This window comes from Anolis carolinensis, chromosome 2 (genome assembly GCF_035594765.1).
Source record: "Anolis carolinensis isolate JA03-04 chromosome 2, rAnoCar3.1.pri, whole genome shotgun sequence".
Classification (NCBI taxonomy): Eukaryota; Metazoa; Chordata; class Lepidosauria; order Squamata; family Dactyloidae; genus Anolis; species Anolis carolinensis.
Window position 1 is genome coordinate 156732289 of NC_085842.1, and position 21110 is coordinate 156753398.

Consider the following 21110-nt stretch of genomic DNA (forward strand, 5'->3'; position numbering starts at 1 on the left):
TAATACTTTTAATGCAGAAGTTCCCCGATACCTCAAAACTATTTAAACAGTTCTTCCAGGGCAAAAAATATAAATGATAAAGTCTGCTTTATACCACAAGTAGCCTAAATGTTTTATGGCTTCCATGTGGACTTTGGGCATTCCTTGACAAGAACATGTGAAGGAAACACCTTTCTAGAACTGTATTACTGTCTTTCATGAAAAACTACAAATAACTAAATCCTCCCAGATGAAAGGAATGACCCACTGTTATGGTACTACTTATCATGTTTTGATTTGTTGCAAATTCCAGAAAAGGCAGTGCTATAAGGATATAATTGTTCATATATGCAAGTCTTATTTAGTACAATTTTTTTGCATTTTCACCTCACTGAAGTTCAGTGACATGGTTGCTTTTAATTTCTAAGTCTAAATCTGCAAGTGTCACAGTTACATACATTTCAGTAAATAAACAAGTCCATCTCAAAGGAATGGAAAACATTAAGGAAAACCTAGTAATATTAGACATAGAAGGAAAATGTACTTGAAAAAAATTAGAAATGTGTTTTCATTTATATATCAGTTCTAAAAATATTTATTTATGACTGGATGGAGAAAGAAAAAGATCTGTAACATGAAAGGGAATAAGTCTAGACTTGAGAATCTATGTGCCACCCTAACTGGATTATGCCAATTAATTTCAAGAGAGGCAGCCATAACTGGCAGTAAAATCTTATGCATATACATCTACTCAAAACCAAGCTCCAGTGAGTTCAAAAGGGATTAAATCTTGAGGAGTGTATAAAATGCTGTCCTAAGTTAACGCTCCCATATTTGAAGAGCTTAAAAATTGCCTTTAAAGTATAATATCTGTGAAAAAGCACAGATACATACAATTCCACCAAGATATTTCACACATCTGAATGCAAATATTAACAAACCAACAGGTATCAGAAACAAGAATTAAAATGTTAGTATTCCTCTGCAGGGAGGAGGAAAGCATTGTTAATCACCATCAGGACTCTTCCTCCCTCCAAGCTGGATGACAGCTTCTGCTGATATTCATCCTAATAAAAAAAGGACTGAAACATGAACTTGTGTGTTTTTACTGAATGCTGCAGGGTTTGGACAGCTCAAGAACACGTGACCCGCATTCCACAACCCTGAGAGAAGTAATTTATTGCAGTGGTTAAACACACACCCCACATCCACTGTTCTCAGCAGTCTGTTTTTAAGTCACTTGGGGACACACGCAAGTTCGCATTTGCTCAAGATGAAATAGTTATGATCACACACTAATCAACTCAAGTTATCCCCATCGAGCAGCATCTTTTTTATGATTTGCAAGAACAGAAATGTTACTCCATCTCCAGAAAATATCTTGCTCTGACGGAGTTTGGAAGGCACCAGGGAGAAGGAATTTGAACTTGCATCAAATCTTTACAAAACTGCAGCAAAGTATGGATACAGAAACTGCATCCTTCTGCCCTTGCAAACTTAAAACAATTCCAGTCCAAGGCAAAAGGTTTGCTTTCCTTTTTTGACCTGCAACCTGTTGATTACTAAAAGACATTATAAAGTCTATACATTTTCTCTAGATGCTTTGGAAAGGGAACCCATTATTTAAGACAGACAGAATAACAAGCCATAAACTTCCATCTAGTATTTATTTTTATTCTACAAGGGATTTACAGACAGAAGTTAAAGCTACAACTGGAAATCTGTTCAGAGTCATAGAAAAAACAAAAAACAAAAACAAAAAACAGTTGTGCAGCCTATGAACAATTATACATTAACAGGCTCATATATGGTACATCTAATAATCTCATCTTTTCCATGAAGTCCATGGTTTTAAACACATTCCCAAAACCCAATTTTGGGAGGAAAAAATCTCCAAGTCATACCTTCTTATCAGAGCTTATTATTGTTACAAGTATAAATTAGCCACAGCCTCTGTGTGAATGTGTATTAAACAAATACTCAGAGACTTTCTCATGCTCTCTGAAACTATGCCAGTTAAACTTGTTTAAAACATGTAAAAGGCAATTAGTAAGTAATATTAAGACTACCAGAAATCTGGGCAATGCGTAGTCTTTCACAGACTCTGCTAACTTGAACAAATGACTGAGAAACATAACGAGTCAGGAGGCGTTCAAGAGAATCAAATACAGCCATCATTCCAGTAGATCTCCATCTGTGTTTCTATCAACTGATGGGGACTGGTTCTGAATTCCCATTGGTTGCAGGTTCGTCCTTTTTACCCTGTTCCAGACCAGACCCACTTGTTACAAAGTGCTGAATATTCATGGGAAGAAGGGAAGCAGGGAAAAGAAAGAGAAGAAGGCAAAATTAAAGCTGTATCCTGGCTTTTCAACATGATATGATGGTGATCATGAACAACAAATCTATGCACATAATAAAAGTGAAAATCTGTGTGTGTAAGTGGCAGGAGTGTCCACTTACACAGACAGCCTCTCGTCTCCACAACTTTAACCCACAGTGCTGAGGAGCCACCAAAGGCCCCCCCCCACCTCCACTGACAATGCAGGTTACAGTGCGCACCACATTCCAGTGTTCCTTTCTCTCTCCATTGGTATGGAATTTGCATGACCCCGCCCACTGCCTCTCCCTTAACACTTTCCTATTCTTTTCTATGGCACACAGCAACTGAACATATACTGGAGAGAGAGATTTGGGGAGAATTCACCATGATTTCTAGGAGTTGTGGGGACTGGGATGTATAGTTCACTTGCAGTCTAAGAGCACTCACAATTTTTGGAATTGTAGTTCACCCACATCCACATACATTTTCTAATGGGATAATTAGAAACATTAGGACACGAGAAAAGCCTCCCACAGGTTGGTAATACATCCGGGCGTCCCCTGGGAGACATTTTTATAGATGGCCAGTTCTCTCACACCAGAAACGACTTGCAGTATATTCTCAATTCACTTTTGACACGATAAAAAAATTGAAGCATTAATAAAAATGAAATCAAAGACTGGCTTTTTTTCTAAGAAATAGAGCTAGAAATTACCAAACTGATATGACCTAACAACCCAAAACAAAGAATGCCTTTTCAAATAACCCGGGCACTGCCAGGTCCCCAAGCTAGTATACACAATATCGCAACTCTAAAATCTTAGTACTGGGACACAGGCTACAATTCTTCTCTGCTTTGTGGTGTTAGTCCCCAATGAATTGGCTGTTCCACTCTGAAATTCAAAACAGCCAACAGACCATGGGAAAATGTTCCTCTGGGCACCTGCTTGAAACTAATGGCTACAAGCAAACCATTAGCCTTCATTCAGGGCCTACAGAATGAGTTGGGAGTTAATAAGCTTGAGGTTCTTAGGTAAAAAAGGGCTTCAAACTGCAGAGTTGTCTCATTTAGAAATGACAAGAGAGGAAACAAGAACAAGGTAAACTCTTACATGTATATATGTTTTAATCAAAATGTAGTAATCTAACAAATAAAAACTATGAAGTAACAAAACAGTTAAGAGTATTTTCCTGAATTAACTCTATAAAGATAATTTAACAGGCTTCTACCACCTGGGAACTCCTAACCACCCACCTATGTATTAATGCTCTAGGCCAGCTGTGCAATGCTGTATGGAGAGGGCAATCCTCTTCCCAATCTCCCCCATCCGACATGTACTCTGAACAGATGGCTAATCCCTTGAAGCACTGGTTATATTTTCCTTTGTGGCCTGCTTGCACACACAGGAAAGCCAGCTGGTTTAAGGAAATCTACAGATGCAGACCTCAGTGTTTGAACTATACTCTCAGTGCTGCCTGAAAAGAATCCTTCCCTGATTCCAAGCAAAGCTCAATACCTGTGTCAAGAGCTCTTCCGGTGACTCTGAGGGAGGAGAGACTCTTTGCCTGGGAAAGCCTGCTCTCCCTGGCTGTGGCATTTGGTTCAGAAGGCCTTCCTGAGCAGACTCTTCACTTGAATGAACATTTATGGAGCCTTCAGCAACAGTTTTATTCAACTGGTTCTCAAGGACAGTAGAAGGATCGGAAAGCAAAGGAGAAGGGGGACACTGCATGCCATCCCCAACAACATCCAAATCCTAGTAAAACAAAACAAGAAGAGCTATCTGAGATCAAGTGGAAGATAATAATAATATAATAATAATTATATTATTATTATTATTATTATTATTATTATTATTATTATTATTATTTGAGATCGAGTGGAAAAAGACAGGCTAATTTTAATCCTCCCACTTGACTCTTAACAACTGTCTAACTTATTCTGAGAGGACAAGTTCAGCATGCATACATACAGTTTAATATCCCTTTTCTCAAAAAAGAAAAAGAAAAAAGAATGCACAATCTGCTTTGAGGCAGATGCCAGAGTCTCATTTCCTCTGGAACACTGAAGTGGTACTCAGACTTTGTAGAAATGAGTCTGCATTTGCAGAGAAAGAAACACAATATAAATACAGCTGGACAGGAAAACTGGATTATCTACAGTACTTGGACCAAAAATAAAAAACAATAAAACAATCCCTAAGGATATCATTCAGACTAACCAATTTACTTCTATGGGTACCAACCCCTGTTCAATGTGGACTGCCTTGTTATTTCAGAAAGGGATGTGAAACTGGAAATCCAGAGTTGGGGAAAAGAGCAAGCTACTGCTTTCCTTCTAAAAGAAGATTCCACCATCATCTCTTGATAAGAATGGCTCTACCAAAAATGTGAATTCCACAAGATTAATTCATTCCAACACTGTTTTTCCAGATGCCTTCTGTTCAATAATGGTTTGGTATTCTCAACTAATTTCAGATCCCTTTTTAGAGTGGGTCCTAGAATGTTACTGCATTTACACCAGTATTTTCCAGACAAATGTTTCAATAAAACCAGATTGCTGTGTTTGGAGTGGTTTTTTAAAAAAGGATTTCAAAATACACAGACTTAGCTTTCATGTAGGTCACCCTAGTAATCTAGAGATTATAGTTCCCCATGCAACCACTTATGGAATGTACAGGGAAAAAGCTGCTTGAGGGAAAAGCATCTAAATACAGATTTTAATAGTCTGATCTTTTTTAAAATGCTATTACAAGAGATCCAACCTAACTCCTGTGTTCTAGCTGTTTACATCAAAAAGCCTCTATATAAGCCTAAACCGTTTCACTGAAAACTCACATTAAAAGCAGAGAACACAATTTAACTAATGGATTTGTTGCTCTATATTAAAATAACTACTTGCTCCAAACAGGTATTGAAGATTCCTCAGTTGTTTCTAGGGAAAATCCCTTGAAATTGAACTACACATCCAAAAGCAGCACACAGTGCAGATACTTCTCAGAGCTGAAATATTTTTCAAATGAAGGCTCTGCTTCCTTTCCTCAGAGCCTTTGGATTCTTTCTACTAGTTATTTAAACAGGTAATACAAACATTCACCTTAATTCTGGTTGGGTTTTTAACCCTAAAGCTTTATTTTAAAACATTCTCTGTCTAGTCTATTATTGAAGACCAGGGACTGCAATCAGACACACATTTAACGTTTTGGATGATACTTTCAATCATTTTAAAATACTGACCAATCTGATGGGACTCATGGGAACTGTAGTACAACAAATGTGGAAAGCACCAAGATACCCATCCGCAAATTTGATTAAAATAAGGCTAGTATCTGCCTGCCTTGTTTCATGCACTTAAAGCAATGTAAGGCTTGGGTTTACATGTATTTCTAATTCAGTCATGAGCAAACTACTGGTGTTTTCAACAATTTGTGACCATCCTAGGAATGCTGTTCTACAAATTTTCAAATATTTAAGCAAAGCTTAAGCTTTTCCTAGTCGTGTTATCCAAATCCACTGAGCCTGCTCCTCAGTGTTTTGTACATCAATACTTTCATCAGTTCTCTCTCCCCTTACTTGTATTATGTGTAGCTTCAATTCATTTCTTTACTGAATGCCTTTTGAAGTGCCATGAACACTGAAGTGAATACACTGAGGATGGTATAGCTGGATTTCCAGCATTAAACAGGGTTTGGACTAAATAGCTTACATGGCCTTGTCTAACTCTATAATTCTATGAAAATCAGACTTGTTTTTTCAAAGAAACACTACAGATGAAGGATAGGAATACCACTGTTTGTTACTTACATCACTGAACTCCAGCGGCAAGCTCTCTGTGGGCCGGAGTTCTGCTGCACTCAAGTACATATCTGTGGAAGTAGCTTCTAGCTCTTGTGGCACAGACAATACTTGTTCAGGAATGTACATCTGAAGTGGGAGCTGGAGGTGGAGTGGGCAGCAGGGGTCTTCAGAGAGGCTTACAGGCACTGGCTTACTGCAGGATGCTTCTTCTGATCCTTGGCACAGCTTAAAGAGAAGTTGATTCGTATCCTGGCAGATATCTGAAGATGCAGTCAAAGGATGCAATTTCATGCGAAGGGATTGGAACTGACTTTAACTTCAAAATAAAAGCATGTTTATCACTTAGGGAGGTTTCAGTGTCATCTTTTTATTAGTCTAGCTAAGAACAAGTAGTTGACTAATGTATACAATACAGAAAGCTGTTCACCAGACTCCACACCAGCTCGCTAAAAAGAAGTTATAGTATGCCTTCCGAAAGAGCCTAATATTTGTGTATATCAAGATACACAGAAATCAAAGTTATTTGGCCTTATTTTAGGTTTTGAGGGGTTGACTGTTGCTTCCAACTGAATTGATTGTTCCAGTACAAAGTTATGGAACAGCCAACAGACCACAGAAAGACGATTCTTTGGGCTCCTGCTTGAAACCAGCGGCTACAGCAAGCCACTAGCCTTGATTCAGGGCCAAGAAAAATAGAAACAAAAAATATTCAGCTGGTCAAAGTGCCAAGAGTAATAATCCAAACAGCTTAAGAGGTTAAAAGGATACGAGAGAAGCAGTGTCTTGCCATTGGGAGAGACTGGTTTGAACATCGGATATCATCCACGAAAGCCAAACATCTCTGGCTGGAACGAGTAGTATGTGCCTGAAGAATCAGAGAACAAGACAATTGCCAAGGCTATCGGTGTAGAAGTGGCTCTCTTATACTCTTTTTTAAAAAATTACTCACTCTATACCCATCCTACATAACGAAACATCATTGTCACGCTTCTTCCTGTTTCTCATCATCATAAAAACAGCTCAGCTGGTAAAATCAACAGTCAGGGTAAAAATTAACTGGAAACAAAATGTGTTTTGTTGTGAAACCTTTTACTTTCCTATGTAGATTCCAATATGTTATTTCAGACCCTATTTCTTTTGTATTCTGAATATTGCACAGGGAAACAAAAAATGTTCCTATCTAAAATATTTCATTATTACTTTATTTTTATACCGTTCCTCAGGCTTCTTAAAAAAATTCTCAGCCTAGAATCATTTGCTCTTCTACTGAGCCAAGCAAGTACCGAACTGCATTCTGGCTCAAATACCTGCTGGGCAGCACCCTCAGTGGCCAGCATTCTGCGCTCCTTCAGTTGCCGGTGCAGAAGAGCCTCCACACCATAGCGCTGCCGGTATCGCCTCAAGTATTTCAGCCGTTTCAGGTTTTCACGCTCTTTGGCCAGAAGTCCCTCTGGGCCTGTCAGGAGGCTGCTGCCTGGAAGACACCAAGGAAGCATCCTCAGGGCAGACTCAAAGTACTACTCTGCCTGTTGCAAATCTTAGCAGAGCAAAAGCTGACTGCACCTGTCACCTGACTGAATCTCTTTTGATGAAATGTTTAAAAGAAAAGAAACATTAGCTCAGCACTTCTACTTTGCAATCAGTTAAGCAGGTAAGAAACGTTACGCATAACACAGAATGATACAAAAATGTGAACCTGTCCTGATTGAAAGACTTCGAAGAGCTGGCTGGAACTAAAGAATATAAAACAGGGTGTGCAGTTTGGTAGTGCTAGACAGAAGGATGTTGTCTGTTTCAGACCAGTGGTGAAAAGGTTGCTTTTTAAAAATATAATTGCCTCACGGGATCAACAAAGAAAGCATTATTTATATTTTGTAATATATAAAATAGTACATCAGTTGCTCATACCTCACCCTTGACACTTAAAAAAGGTTCTGAAGTTTTATGAAGTGTGTACCACATCTGTGAGTGTAATGTAGCTTTTCACCTCTAGGAATAGATGATGCTCAGTATTTCAAATGAGGGTTCAAGCAAATTCCTAATTTAAAGATTGCTGTGGTACTGTATCAGTTTATATCAACCAGCAAGAACACAGAACAAATGCACAGAAGCAATCTTTGACTTGTATTCAGATGAATACCATATTATGATTTGCAAATTGCTATTTTGCATCACAGAGTGGCCCATGTGCAGAATTTGGTCTGTTTACCTATGGTTTCATGTTCCACTTTGCGGCTGTGCAAGTAGTGGCGTTTCTTCTCTTTCAGGAGGTGCTGAAGCCGTTTGAACTGATCGATGTACAGAGACTGAAGCCGGATCAGTTTCTCCCGCATTATCAGAGCCACTTCCTCAGCAGTGTACACACCAGCATGTCTGTATAAACAGAATCCAATTGAGCAAGTAAGCAGTCTGAATCATAATGTTTCTAATCATTAACATGGACAAGCTAAGTAAAGTAGTCTCAGGTAGGAAAAGGAAGCGATTTAAGTGAAAAGCAATCAATCAGGCAGACCAGTGACCTTCAAAATGAGAGTACTTAGTACAGCATTATTTTTGAATCTTTGCAGAGAAAATGCAAACTCGGCACACTTCAACCCAAAGCACATGATGATTTCCTATAGGTCACTTAAAAGTTGACACAAAACCACACACTATTAGTATTCTCATGAACTATATAAAGTAAGAGGCTTTTAGGGGCCTGCTATTTGCTGTCACAGTTGAAGACATGGAGGATATGAAGTCAAAATATACTTTCCTACTTGCACTGTTACCTGCCCTTTGAGAAATGCGACAAATTTAATTTGAGCTATTTTATACTCTGGTGGTCATCCCATGCAAAGGGGGTGATTACGAATGATACATAATACAATTCTTCAGGCCTATTTTGTGACCTTTCTAAACAGAAAAGCTAATCTAGATCACATTTGCAGATAAAATAATGATTAAATCAGCATCCTACCACCTAACCACTGTATTTTAAGGTATATCACGCCAATGTCACCCCTTTTCACATGAAAAATAACCACTACTGGAATAATGTTCACCACTAGAAACTTCAGTAACTCTCCAAGTTTTTTGGAAGGGGGCTCCTATTTTGTATTGTACTGTACCTGACAAGGATTCACATTCACATAACTTACTTCAATGGGTCTTCCTGGTCACTGTCAATGCTGTCTGCTTCACTGTCAGGATCACCTCGCCATGTCTGATCCACGGTTAAAGCCTCCTGCTCTCCTTCACTCCAGCTGTCTTCATCTGGAAAAAGACAAACCCATTACATTTGCTATCTGAATAAAACTTTGTTCAGTCTCTTGATCCTGCTTCAGAAGACATTAGTATGGTCTCAAGAACATGAAGTGAATATGAAATCATTTTTCCATGCTATCTAGAAGAAAAATAAATTAAACTCTATGCTGCAAGCAGAAGTAACCAGTTAATTCCAAGCAGCCAGAAGAACCAAACTTCACAGAACACTTTTGCAAAGCCTGAATCTATTTTGTCACATGGTAGATTGTGCGGGTGTAAAAAGATTAAACACAATAATTGCTGCAATAGCAAATATTACTTCAAATTTACCTCCACAGTTGTGTAAAAAATCTGACTTGTTTACAATCAGCCTTAAAACTTTGATACTCCAAGTAAATGAGCTCTACGTTACAGCTGTGTTGTGCAGTATACAACTGGAAAGCCACATGATCATCTTGGTCTTTTCCCAGCTCATTTAATAATCATATTCAACAGAAGATACAGAAGTTTTCTTTAATTAAAACAACTGTCCATGAATATCAACATATCATAACAATACAGAACCCATACATTTAATTATGTTTTTCATGTCCTACTTTAACTGTACACCAATGACTGATATTAATAAATATCATTGGACACTTCTTGGTATCACATATTGAAGGAAGATATTATTCAGGTCATTCTACTGATTGATTAGTCTTTAGAAACCTTATCTCCACAGCAGATACCAATAATAACATTGCTAGAATTGTACTGGTATAGATGCCAATGGCCGTACAAGTGTAGGAACTACAGCAAAATTACTACAAATACTGCAGCAACACTGAAAGCTATCTCTATTTGCCCAGGAGCCAATGGGGCAGCTTTGCCTGGTGATGTAAGTTCCTTTCATTATTACCACATCCTTGCTTGGCATCAAGTGTTTTAAGTCTGCATAATAGACTATTACGCTGCTTTTTAAATTTTTAAAGAAGCTTGTGTTTTAACCTTTATAGTAACCCATTGTATTGTGTTTCTATAAACTGTATGCTATCTTGAATCTCATGTTCGGAAAAAGATGAGAAATATTTTAAAAAATTAAAAAAATTAAAATTACAGAGCTGTAGCACCAATAAGATTTTGGCCTTATAGCTACATAAAATAGGTACAAAGCAGCAGCAATATACAGTAGAAGTGGAAAACATCTCACACCAACATTTTCCCCAATGTATTATTCAAAGCATTGTGAAGCACAAGAACATATGACTACAGAAATACAACGTAGCATCAAACGCGAAGTCTGCCATTTGAAGACGCCAGTTTCCTTCAATTTTTAATCATATACAAGAAAAGTGAAGAATATTGTGTAGTTCAGATGCTGTGTTCTCAAGTTCTCATCAGCATATCTATAAGGCCAATGATCAAGAATGAAGGTGGAATCCAACAGCACCTGGAAGATCACAGATCCCCCTGAAGTGCAAAAGGAAAACATTTTCTTAGGATATAACATGACAACTCAGATTCCAATGTTCATACTTCTTAATGAAAAGAATATTCAAGTTCCTATTATTTTATATTCCACATACCCAGTATCCTGCTAGCTTCACTGCGGCTACTCTCTGCAGTCTGGGAACTCAACTCTGTCTTGGCATAGGAACTCAGCTGGCAGAGGAGAGACTCTCGCACTGGACTAGGGTTGGACTTCTTCATCTGAGCTTGTAGTGCCAGGGCATTTCTGCGAGTATGCTCAGCACAAAATGACACACTATATATGGATGGAGAGAAAAAGGAAATCAAATTAACAAAAAAAAATTTCTTTTAGATAGAATGCAGAAATTAATACAAAGCCTGAATTACAACCTGAATTTTATAAGTGAGACCATCAACTACTGTCAAGCAGAGGACACATTAAATTCTATAATAAGAAAACAAATTATACTGCACCTCTTTCTGGAATTAAAGTTTGTGGACCCAAGATATTGCTGTGTTTAAAAAGTGTATTTCCAAACAAGGAAACACACACCTCCTCTATGTGAAACTAAAAGGCAGGCATTTCTGTTGGAACAGCTCTGTCATTTTTTCATGACATTGTATATGAGTTTTGTTTTGGAGGAACAGAAAAATTAAACTTAAAATTTATTAAAACCTAAAACTAGTTTTTTTTAAAAAAAATAATTGTACTGAATTGCTTTTCTTCAAATGTGAAGGAACAGTTATATGACAACAAAAAAAGAGGTTTGAGATTGGTTATACAGTATTTGCACAAAATTCTAAGCGAGAATTTATCAGAATCCTTGTTTATCATTCACTAACACATTGCATGTGGTGGTGCTTCCAAATTAACCCTGGCTGGCTTCTCCTGCAAGTGGAGTTGCTCATTAACCAGGAATGTACCAGTACAGAAAAACAAAGCATTATATGTGAACCTGGATGTAAACTTGTCTCTCCTTTAAGATCCTTGGCTTCAGAAGCTAACTTGAAAGTATCATCCAAGTTTACACATCATGGGGCATCTGGCTAATCTAAAAGTCAAAACCGATTCACTGATGTTGCCCACCAGCATGCAAAAGATTACCAGTAAGTGCCACACATAAGATAAGGATAATAAATAGTCTGTATTTTAAAAAAGTGTTATCCAAATAGCTGAAAAGAAAGAAAAGTGGCATGACTCTTCATCTCATAAACCATTACATAATTCTGAATCAATTGTATGGATTAATTTGTGGCTAACATAATGAAGTGGTTTCAGCTTTCCCCTTTGGTCATATCCAAGTAGTGATGCTGTGTGACCAATGGTTGACACCCCAGCTTTTGGTATATGATGTCGAGAATTCCTTTGTGTTCACATGCTGATCACAGAAGTTGGGGAGATTTTTAGGGAATCTGGATTATGGCTTCCCAAATCCTTTTCTTCTGGATCATTGAATCTGAAGTTCAAAGAGTAACTCCTCCAAACTCCAGGTATTGAATATACATATAAAGTCCTGTGGGAAAGTCACTATCTGAGGCATTATGTGCCATCAACATGCTGACAGCACTCAATTCTTACTCCTTCTCTCCTGCCACAAAGGAAGCAGTCAATATCATTGAACATTATCTGTGTTCAATAACTGGCTGGATGTGGGTGAATACATTGGAATTATATACTGAGACAATAGCAATTCTGTTGGTCAGCAGTACACCTGACCCAGGAATTGAATCCAATCTCTTCTAGAAAGGATTGTGCTGCCCCAACAGGACAAGTTCAGAGTCAGGGAGCAGCCTTTAACCCTCTACTGTTCCTGAACTTCCAGGTGGCAGTGAGAAACATATTTTGCACACTTCTGTTTAGTGCACTAGCTATAATCTTCTAAGAGCTAGTTTAAATTGGAAACAGCCACTGATGAGAATGCTGTAACATCATACGAGGAGTGCTGTACTGTATTTTATATGGAGGTTGCTTGCACACTTCAACAGCTCTTCAATATGGACTTTCCGTTTTTATTGTTACATTGTTTTTAATGTTTTAATTATCTCCGCCTTATTGTTGCTTACCTTAAGAAGTGATTTTTAGTGGAAAAGAGAGATATAAATATAGCAAGGTGCAAAGTACAAATTAAATATTATTACTGTTATCCACAGTCTAGAAAAACAATGTGGTGTTATGATAACAGCTTGTTTCCCCAAATCTGAGAAGGCAAACTGATGTGCTGAGCTGGCTTTGATTCTAACACCCATCAATATCAACCAGCATGGCCAAATATCAGGAATTCTGGGAACTATAGTCTAACAAATCAGGAAACTACCAGACTGTCTGCCATTGTTCTAGGTAGGCCTTAGTTAATAACAACTACTGATGGATGGACCTAACAAATAACTGAAACTAGCTGAAAGTGGAAGTAAAAGTTTTAAATTTCTTTCCCAGGGCTATGCTGGAGGATAAAATGAGGAGCGGTGAGACTACATGAAACCTGGAGCACTTCATACATGGAGTATAAACTACGGTATACTGTTACATAACATAAATACTGACTAAGAATAATGAGCCTCCAGAACATTTCAACTTAAGTTCTGCACCACAGGCTACAACACAGAGTCTGTCAGTTTGTTTTTGCTACAGCTACAAGCAGTCCCCAAGTTACAAACATCTGACTTACAAATGACTCATAGTTAAGAACTAGGATGAGACAACAGGAAGTGAGAGAAATCTACCCCTAAGATGAGAAATTCACCCTTGAAAGAATTATCATGGGGAAAAGGTGTCTCCACTGAAGCTTAATCACTAATTCTTATTTCCACAACAAGCCAGTTTTTTCAAAATCCAATGATCACAGTGACAGAAATTGAGGTGAAATCTTCTGAGCAGGGACACAGGCAGAAAAACAAACACCACAGAGGTGTTACGTGTTACCCCTTCTCTATGATATCCAAATCTAATATATACATGACTCTAGAGTTGTACTTAAAAACATACCTGTTCTGACATACATAAAAATTCAACTTAAGCACAGACCTACAGAGCCTATCTTGTTTGTAACTTGGGAACTGCCTGTACTAATCACCTTGGAAACATCTGGGTGTGCCCCAAAACAGACATAGTTTACAGATTAGAGAATGATGAAATAATTGCAGCAATGTTTTTCAGGAGCATGAGAAGCTGTCTCATACCAAGTCTGACTGACTGGTTGAGTTCCCTGAACCCTCCCCCCCTTTCCCGTTTCCTTCAAATTTCTTTGGAGGCTCCATTTATTTCTTTGCAACACATCTTCATATCTCTATGGGCAACATTTCTCCAGAGTTGTAAACAGAAGTCTTTTCTAGACTTACTTAAAGATAATAATAAAGCTGAGATCACCTGCATATGCTCAACTATTAGTTCCCATCCTAGGTGTTACCCAAGAAAGCAAAGCAATTGCACAGCCTGAGGACTGAGGGCACTGCTCTGGGGCATAGCCTTCTCTTGACAAAACACAAGTCTAATATTTAGATGACACCGGCTTTCACCAGCTTTCATCCCATCTCACTCTCATAACTACTAACAAGCAGCTGGCTTACTGTCTAGATTTATGTGTCTTAAGTCTCCAAGCCCAGAAGTACACATCTTTCCACAGATGCACACAATTTGTTTTGACTATGCTGTCAATAGTTCAGCTTTAAGAATTTGGACAAGCATTTTCTTTAAGTACTAAAATTATCAGAATGTAATAATAATAATAATAATAATAATAATACTTTATTTATACCTCACTCCTTCTCCCGAAGGACTCGGGGCGGCTTACATTGGGACAAGCCCAAAACAGTATTACATCAATAAAAACAGTAACACAATAAAATCACAATATAATAACACATCTTACAAAAGTTAAAATAACTTAAAACATAAGACAGTTGCCCAGCATGGCCCGGTTGGAGCGGCGGCAGAAGCCAGACCTGGCCGCCTCTTCCAGGCTCTTGCTGCCGCCGCTGGCCTTCATTCTCTCACCCACCCTCCCTCGCTCACTCATCCGGCAGGAGCAGCGTTCCTTCTTCCCTAGCTGCAGGAGCAGAGGCAACCAGAGCAACATGGCGGGCCCGGAGCAAGAGCCCAGCCAGTGCTGGTAGGGAAGGGTTCACTAGCTCCCCAGGGCTTGCAAGGGGGAGAAAGGCCACATAACAATTAAAATAATGTATAAATATTAAAATTGAAATAGTGTCCCTACTTCGTGGATTTCCACTTATCGCAGGAGATCCTGGAACGGAACCCCCGCGATAAGTGAGGAAACACTGTAATCCCAATCAGTAGTCAAGCACCATAGGATATGGGATATTTTAAGGGGAAATGGAAACCTGAAAATGCATATTCTTCAGTGACTAGGTATGGGAGCGACTAAAGGTAATAAAGTGCACGGAATGGCTAAGGCCTAGGTAAAGGGCATGGACAATTCATTATCAGTTAGGAAAAGGCACCTGTGAACATCCACATTTTCAGATTCTTCCACAAGGAATCCAGGGTGGGAGCTAATCTAAGATGCGTTCACAAAGCTAGGCAAGTCCTGAGCCATTTAGGACTTTATAGGTGATTACCTGCGCCTTGAATCGGGATGGTAAAATGTTATTGACCCTACTACTTGAATGAAACAATACTCTCACTCTGCACTGTACTGTAAACTTAAACGAGGCACTTACATAATAACACACAAATTACATACTGTGATACTCATGTTTAACAGCCCTCACATAATTTGATAAGTGTGCAGAGCAAATTAAAGGTGAGGATTACTATTGGGGGATAAAGAGGCAGTAATAAATTGGGAGGGTCCCTCAAAATCCCAGACTTACTGACCACATGAGAGCCAACATGGTTTGGTTGTTTGAGCATTAGACTATAACTCTTGAAATCATGATTCAAATCCCTGCTCACCTATGATATCTAACTGGGTGATCTTGGGCATATCACTCTCAGATTCAGAGGAAGGCAAAAGCAAAATTTCTTCTGAAGAAATCCTCCCCTCACCTGCATAATAACCCATACAGAGTCATTTTAGCATCACCATAAGGTGGAAACACAAAACATACAACTGAATACATGTCATGAGGCACAGAGTACTTGTTAGATCAAGAGTTTGTAGTAATGGTAGTATCCCACCAATACTACTATAGCATCACGTTGTTCATTTATAAATTGCCTTCCACCTAGATTCTCAGAATAAAATATTAGAGGTTACAAAGTATCTAGAGATAATATAAACTTGAAGACACATACCTATCCTTCTTCTCAGGCTTAGGAGCTGCGTTTGGACATCTCTTCCCATTCTTCGTGGAAATGTAGCTACACTGCTTGAAGGGTGCATTCCTGTCTTCAAGGATGTGCTTAATGCAGAACTCATGCCCCTCCAAACGCGGCTGGGAGCACGGCCGATGGGCAAAGGCACACGACAAGGCTTCTGGCTGTCTTGGCACAGGGGTAAGTCGCCCCCGACTTGATGGCAAAACATGGATGCGAATTCTGTTCATGCCAACGTCTGCAAAAAGCATTTGGTTAATGTATACGCTGTTATTGACACAAGTGGCAAGTTTGCAGAACGAATATAAATGGAAAGAGTTGATTCCCTATTCTACAGAATTTAAATATGCATTGATAAGGAAGCGAAATAGGTCTACATTTTTACCCCATGAATAAAGGCTCTTCTATCATAACCAATAGGCTCTCTACTATGGCCTATCCCATTATGAACCACTGCGTTAATTATACGTTTGATAAATATATATATATTTATATCCTATATATCCATGGATTCCACCTCCATAGTTTGAATATATTCTTAAAAGCAAACCTTGGACTTCCTATTTACAGTAGAGTTCCAGTTATCCGAGTTAAGCGGGCGGGCCGCATCTCAGATAGCCAGATCTGTTGGATAATAGGGAGGCCTGGCCCAGCGCCTTTACTGAAGGGAAGGGTTTCCCCTTCCCTTCAGTAAAGGCCTGACGGGGATTGGGGAAAGGTGGCTGCTATACTGCAACGGGTGCCTCGTTTCCCCAAAGTCCAGCGTCTTTACTGAAGGGAAGGGGAAACCCTTCCCTTCAGTAAAGGTCTGACGGGGATTGGGGAAACGTGGCCTGACAAGGGCTCGCCCCTTGGGAAGCACCCCAGGAGCATTGCTAGGCAGCAGTGATCGCAGGGCGCTTCCTCCTCCCTCTTCCTCTCCTCTCGAACTCGAGAGGAGGAGAGGGAGGGGCGCCGCCGGCGGCACCTCGGATAATATGGATGCTAGGTTAACCGGGGCTCTACTGTATATCTATTTATCTTATCTAATAAAATACGTTTGTATGTGTATGTGGCTAATTTCTAAGATAACTCCCACTCCCCCCAACTGATGGTGGATTTGGGCTAATCTTGGCACATAAAACCCCCATAATCAACAGAAAATACTGGAGCGTTTTACAAGAGAACCTCACTGATTATGGATCTGGACTGCTTGGCACACAGATCCCTTATGATCAACTGTGCGGTTGGGGAGCAATGGCAGAAGATGAGTTGTAGTTTATCCACACCCTTACGCATCTTCTAATGGAACCATTCATAAAATAAAAAGTATGACTTTTTCTAATGTTAATCCTTAACAAATACCTAAAATGGGCATTTCTGGATACCTAAGCCAGTATAGAATAAAACATACATATGTGTGTATGTGTATGCAGGTATGATTGTATCACAAAGGGTCCTCCATGACTTGATGGACCTGGACCAAAGTCAGCACACATACCTGTTATAATCCAATTTAAAATAATTAAGATGTTTTGACTTAAAAAAAAAAAACAAGCTGAGGGAAAGAAAGGAACAAAGCAGATTGGCTATTATGTTGTTGAAGGCTTTCATGGTCGAAATGACTGGGTTGCTGTGAGTTTTTCAGGCTGTATGGCCATGTACCAGAAGCATTCCCTCCTGACATTTTGCCCACATCTATGGCAGGGATCCTCAGAGATTGTGAGGTCTGTTGGAAACTAGGCAAGTAGGGTTTATATATCTGTGGAATATTCAGGGTGGGGGAAAGAACTCTTCGTCTATTTGAGGTACGTGTGAATGTTGCAATATGCCACTTTGATTAGCACTGAATGGCCCTGCAGCTTCAAAGCCTGGCTGCTTCCTGCCTGGGGGAATCCTTTGTTGCGAGGTGTTAGCTGGCTCTGATTGTTTCCTCTCTGGAATTCCCGTTTTCAGGGTGCTGTTCTTTATTTACTGTCTTGATTTTAGAGATTTTTTAAATACTGGTAGTCAGATTGTGTTCATTTTCATGGTTTCTTCCATTCTGTTGAAATTGTCTACATGCTTGTGGATTTCAATGGCTTCTCTGAGTAATCTGACATGGTCGTTTTTAAGAGTGGTCCGGCATTTCTGTGTTCTCAAATAATATGCTGTGTCTAGGTTGGTTCATCAAGTGCTCTGCTATGGCTGACTTCTCTGGTTGAATTAGTCTGCAGTGCCTTTCATTCTCCTTGATTCATATTTGGCAATGCTGCGTTTTGTTCTCCCTATGTATACTTGTCCACAGTTGCATGGTATACAGCAGACTCCTGCAGAGGTGAACGGATCCCTCTTGTTCTTTGCTGAACAAAGTAAAATCAGGACAGTAAATAAAGAGCAATACTCAGAAGCCAGGGGAATTCCAGACAAGAAACAATGAGGGCCAGCTAACACTTTCCAACAAAGGATTCTCCCAAGCAAGATTCAGCTAGACTTTGAAGCTTCAAGGGCATTCAGTGCTAATCAAGGTGGCCAATTCGCAACATTCACACTTCCTCAGGCAGACAAAAGTTCTTTCTCCCGCCCTAAACATTCCAGATATATAAACCCCACTGGCCTAATTTCCAACAGACCTCACAATCTCTAAGGATGCGTGCCCTAAATGTGGGCGAAAGGTCAGGAGATGATGTTTCTGGAACATGGCCATACAGCCCGGAAAACTCACAGCAACCCTGCTGCTAGGGGAAGTGGCTCTGTCAGGTGACTGCGAAGGAAGGGGGGGGGGAGAAAAAGGAGGGAAGGAAGGCAGATAAAGGATAGGAGGAAAGAAATAGAAATATGGTTCGAAGGAACGAAATTTCAGAACTATCTTTGAAACCTCTCAGGCGCCCATATCATTCCCAAAGAAAAGTTCTAAAGGGCCCCGAAACAAATGTAAGCGAGAGCGAGGTCTCAACGAGGAGTGTGCTCCTGCCCGCCTCCGCCATGACCGGCCATTTCCCCTCACTCGTCCCCCTCTGCACCGCAAGGCCAGGCTGACTACATATTCTCCTTGACTGTTTCGAGCGAAGAAAGCAAACGAAGCCGTTGTTTTAACGGGTAGACATAACCCTGACCCTAACCAGATTGGTAACAGGAACCCTTTCTTTCTTTCCCTCCCTCAGGCCCAGGCTTTCTTCTCCTGGCCGCCTCACCTCGCACCCCTCAGCCGCCATCTTACCTTCCCCCTCGCGTTCTCAACTGACTCCTCCACAAGGCCTCCAGCGCTCCGATGAGGGCCTGAGCGCGCCCGCGATTGGTTAAAAGAGGCGTCACTCGGATGAGGTGGAGCAATGAGACGCCGACCTTCTCCTTTCCTTCTCCCCGCCTACAGGCTAAGTGGACGTTGCTCAGAGCGAAAAGAGGTCCACTGGTCTATTGGCTGCGATGCTTGTCGCGTGAGCAAGGGCGGGGTTTGAGGTTGAGTGATAGCAGGGCGGCCGCGTGCTTTCCCTTTCCGCCGGAAGGAAGGAAGAAAGAAAGGAAGGGTGCGTCATGCTTTAGGTCCTACTGAACCAGGCTTTCACTTCAAATACAGCCGTCTCTTTGCATCCGCTGGAGTTTGGATATTATAAAATGGCAAAACCAAGGTTTGGTTCTGGTCTAATCCATGGATATGGAGGGCCAACTATCACTTTTGACCACAAGAAAACCAAAGGCTTAAATCCAGTGACTGCTCCCCTTTCCTTTACTAGAATGATCTATGGACTCCATGGCTGAAAGTGAAGTCAAGCCTCATGCAAATTGGGGAAAGGTTTTATGATCCAGTGGGCCTCAATTAGGACCAGCAGTAATATGAATAATTGGTTATTTAGTGGTTATATTGCTCTATATCATTACACACATATACATATTTTATATTAAAAGCCTAACTTTGTTTACCTTTTGTACAGCTACATTGGTTTACAACAGTGGTTCCCAACCTTTTTTATGATCAGGGACCACTCTCCAACATTAATACCAAAAAGGTTACGAATCAGTTTTGGGTCAATTTTAGATTTGGTTTAGTTATTTGGGGTGCTGGTTCAAAGAATTGCACTGGATAGACCACATCAGGTCTAGTTTCTGATTCAGAACATATGCCATCCATTAGTCGCCATCTAATAGCCCACAAAAAACCGTATTTAATAATCTAGAGCTGACGTGGTCTATCCAAGGCAATTTTCTGAATCAGCACCCCAAATACTCCCAGCAACAGGCCTAAAAACAGACACCAGGCACCACATAGAACGGCTCCGTTCAGGGGGAGGGAGAAGCAGCAGTCAGGAGGCTTGTCACACCTTTCATAGGTAGTCATTCTTTTCCCTCCCAACATCCACGTTGCCTCGGCAGTATAAGAGGGTTTTGCGAGACCAGTCGCTCTTGTTATGATGGTGTAGTAATGGTGAGTCCATATTTTAGTTCTTGTGGACCACTGGTGGTCCATGGAACCACTGGTTGACAAATTTCTTCGATTTGTTATATGCGTTTGTTCACACACATTCTGTATCCAAACCCCAAGTCAGTTTATCTCATTCTTGATGCGGCTAGAAGTCAATACCAGACTTTTTAACCTTTTCCCACATCATCTCTTCCAATTTCAAGGTTCTGTGATCACCTCGACCTGATGGCAGTTAAACATCTTTTATACTTTGGCAACAACAATTCCAATTATGTACACACCCTAAGAGGCCTGCCTCTGTACAAAAACAGTAGAGGGCATTTCCACTAAGCCATCTGCATAAAGCCTCATTCCAAGGCAAGATGATAGAAATAAATCCCTATCTAGCAGCACAGGAACAAGACTGAGAACATAGCCACAGATTTTATTAATGAGAACCCAGGCAACAGTGGCACACATACTGGGTTGCCAACAACTCAGTCACTGAATTGGAATGGATCTCATGGGCCACCAAATCCAGCTCCCTGCTTTGTGCAAGATCAAACAGCTCGAGAAGGGAGCCATCCAGCCTCTAGTGAAGACATCCAGAGGAAGAGACCCCACCATCTCTCTAGAGCCTAGGCAGTTGGTCCCATTGCTGAACACTTAAATGTTCAATCAAA

General features: G+C 40.2%; 1 protein-coding gene and 2 non-coding genes across 5 annotated transcripts; all 3 read right to left on the reverse strand.

Annotated features, from left to right (window-relative positions):
• Nucleotides 1–1632: 1632 nt before the first annotated feature.
• kansl2 (KAT8 regulatory NSL complex subunit 2) lies at nt 1633–19405 on the reverse strand. Of its 3 annotated transcripts, none has more exons than XM_062970904.1 (10): nt 19249–19405; nt 16050–16308; nt 10915–11093; nt 9241–9355; nt 8310–8473; nt 7408–7574; nt 6869–6965; nt 6107–6360; nt 3820–4059; nt 1633–2274 (listed from the first exon to the last, which is right to left on the reverse strand). In XM_062970904.1, exons 2-10 carry the CDS (start codon nt 16298–16300, stop codon nt 2185–2187), a joined length of 1557 nt encoding a protein of 518 aa, XP_062826974.1. In that variant the 5' UTR covers nt 16301–16308; nt 19249–19405; the 3' UTR covers nt 1633–2184. The 3 variants fall into 3 exon arrangements, with proteins under 3 accessions (XP_062826974.1, XP_062826975.1, XP_008102236.1); XM_062970905.1 differs by having other exon boundaries at nt 19223–19309; XM_008104029.3 differs by lacking the exon at nt 3820–4059.
• On the reverse strand, nt 3162–3297 carry LOC134297267 (small nucleolar RNA SNORA2/SNORA34 family). Its single transcript, XR_010003996.1, has one exon. It is a non-coding gene; the product is annotated as a small nucleolar RNA SNORA2/SNORA34 family (small nucleolar RNA).
• LOC134297266 (small nucleolar RNA SNORA2/SNORA34 family) lies at nt 6652–6787 on the reverse strand. Its single transcript, XR_010003995.1, has one exon. It is a non-coding gene; the product is annotated as a small nucleolar RNA SNORA2/SNORA34 family (small nucleolar RNA).
• Nucleotides 19406–21110: the final 1705 nt, after the last annotated feature.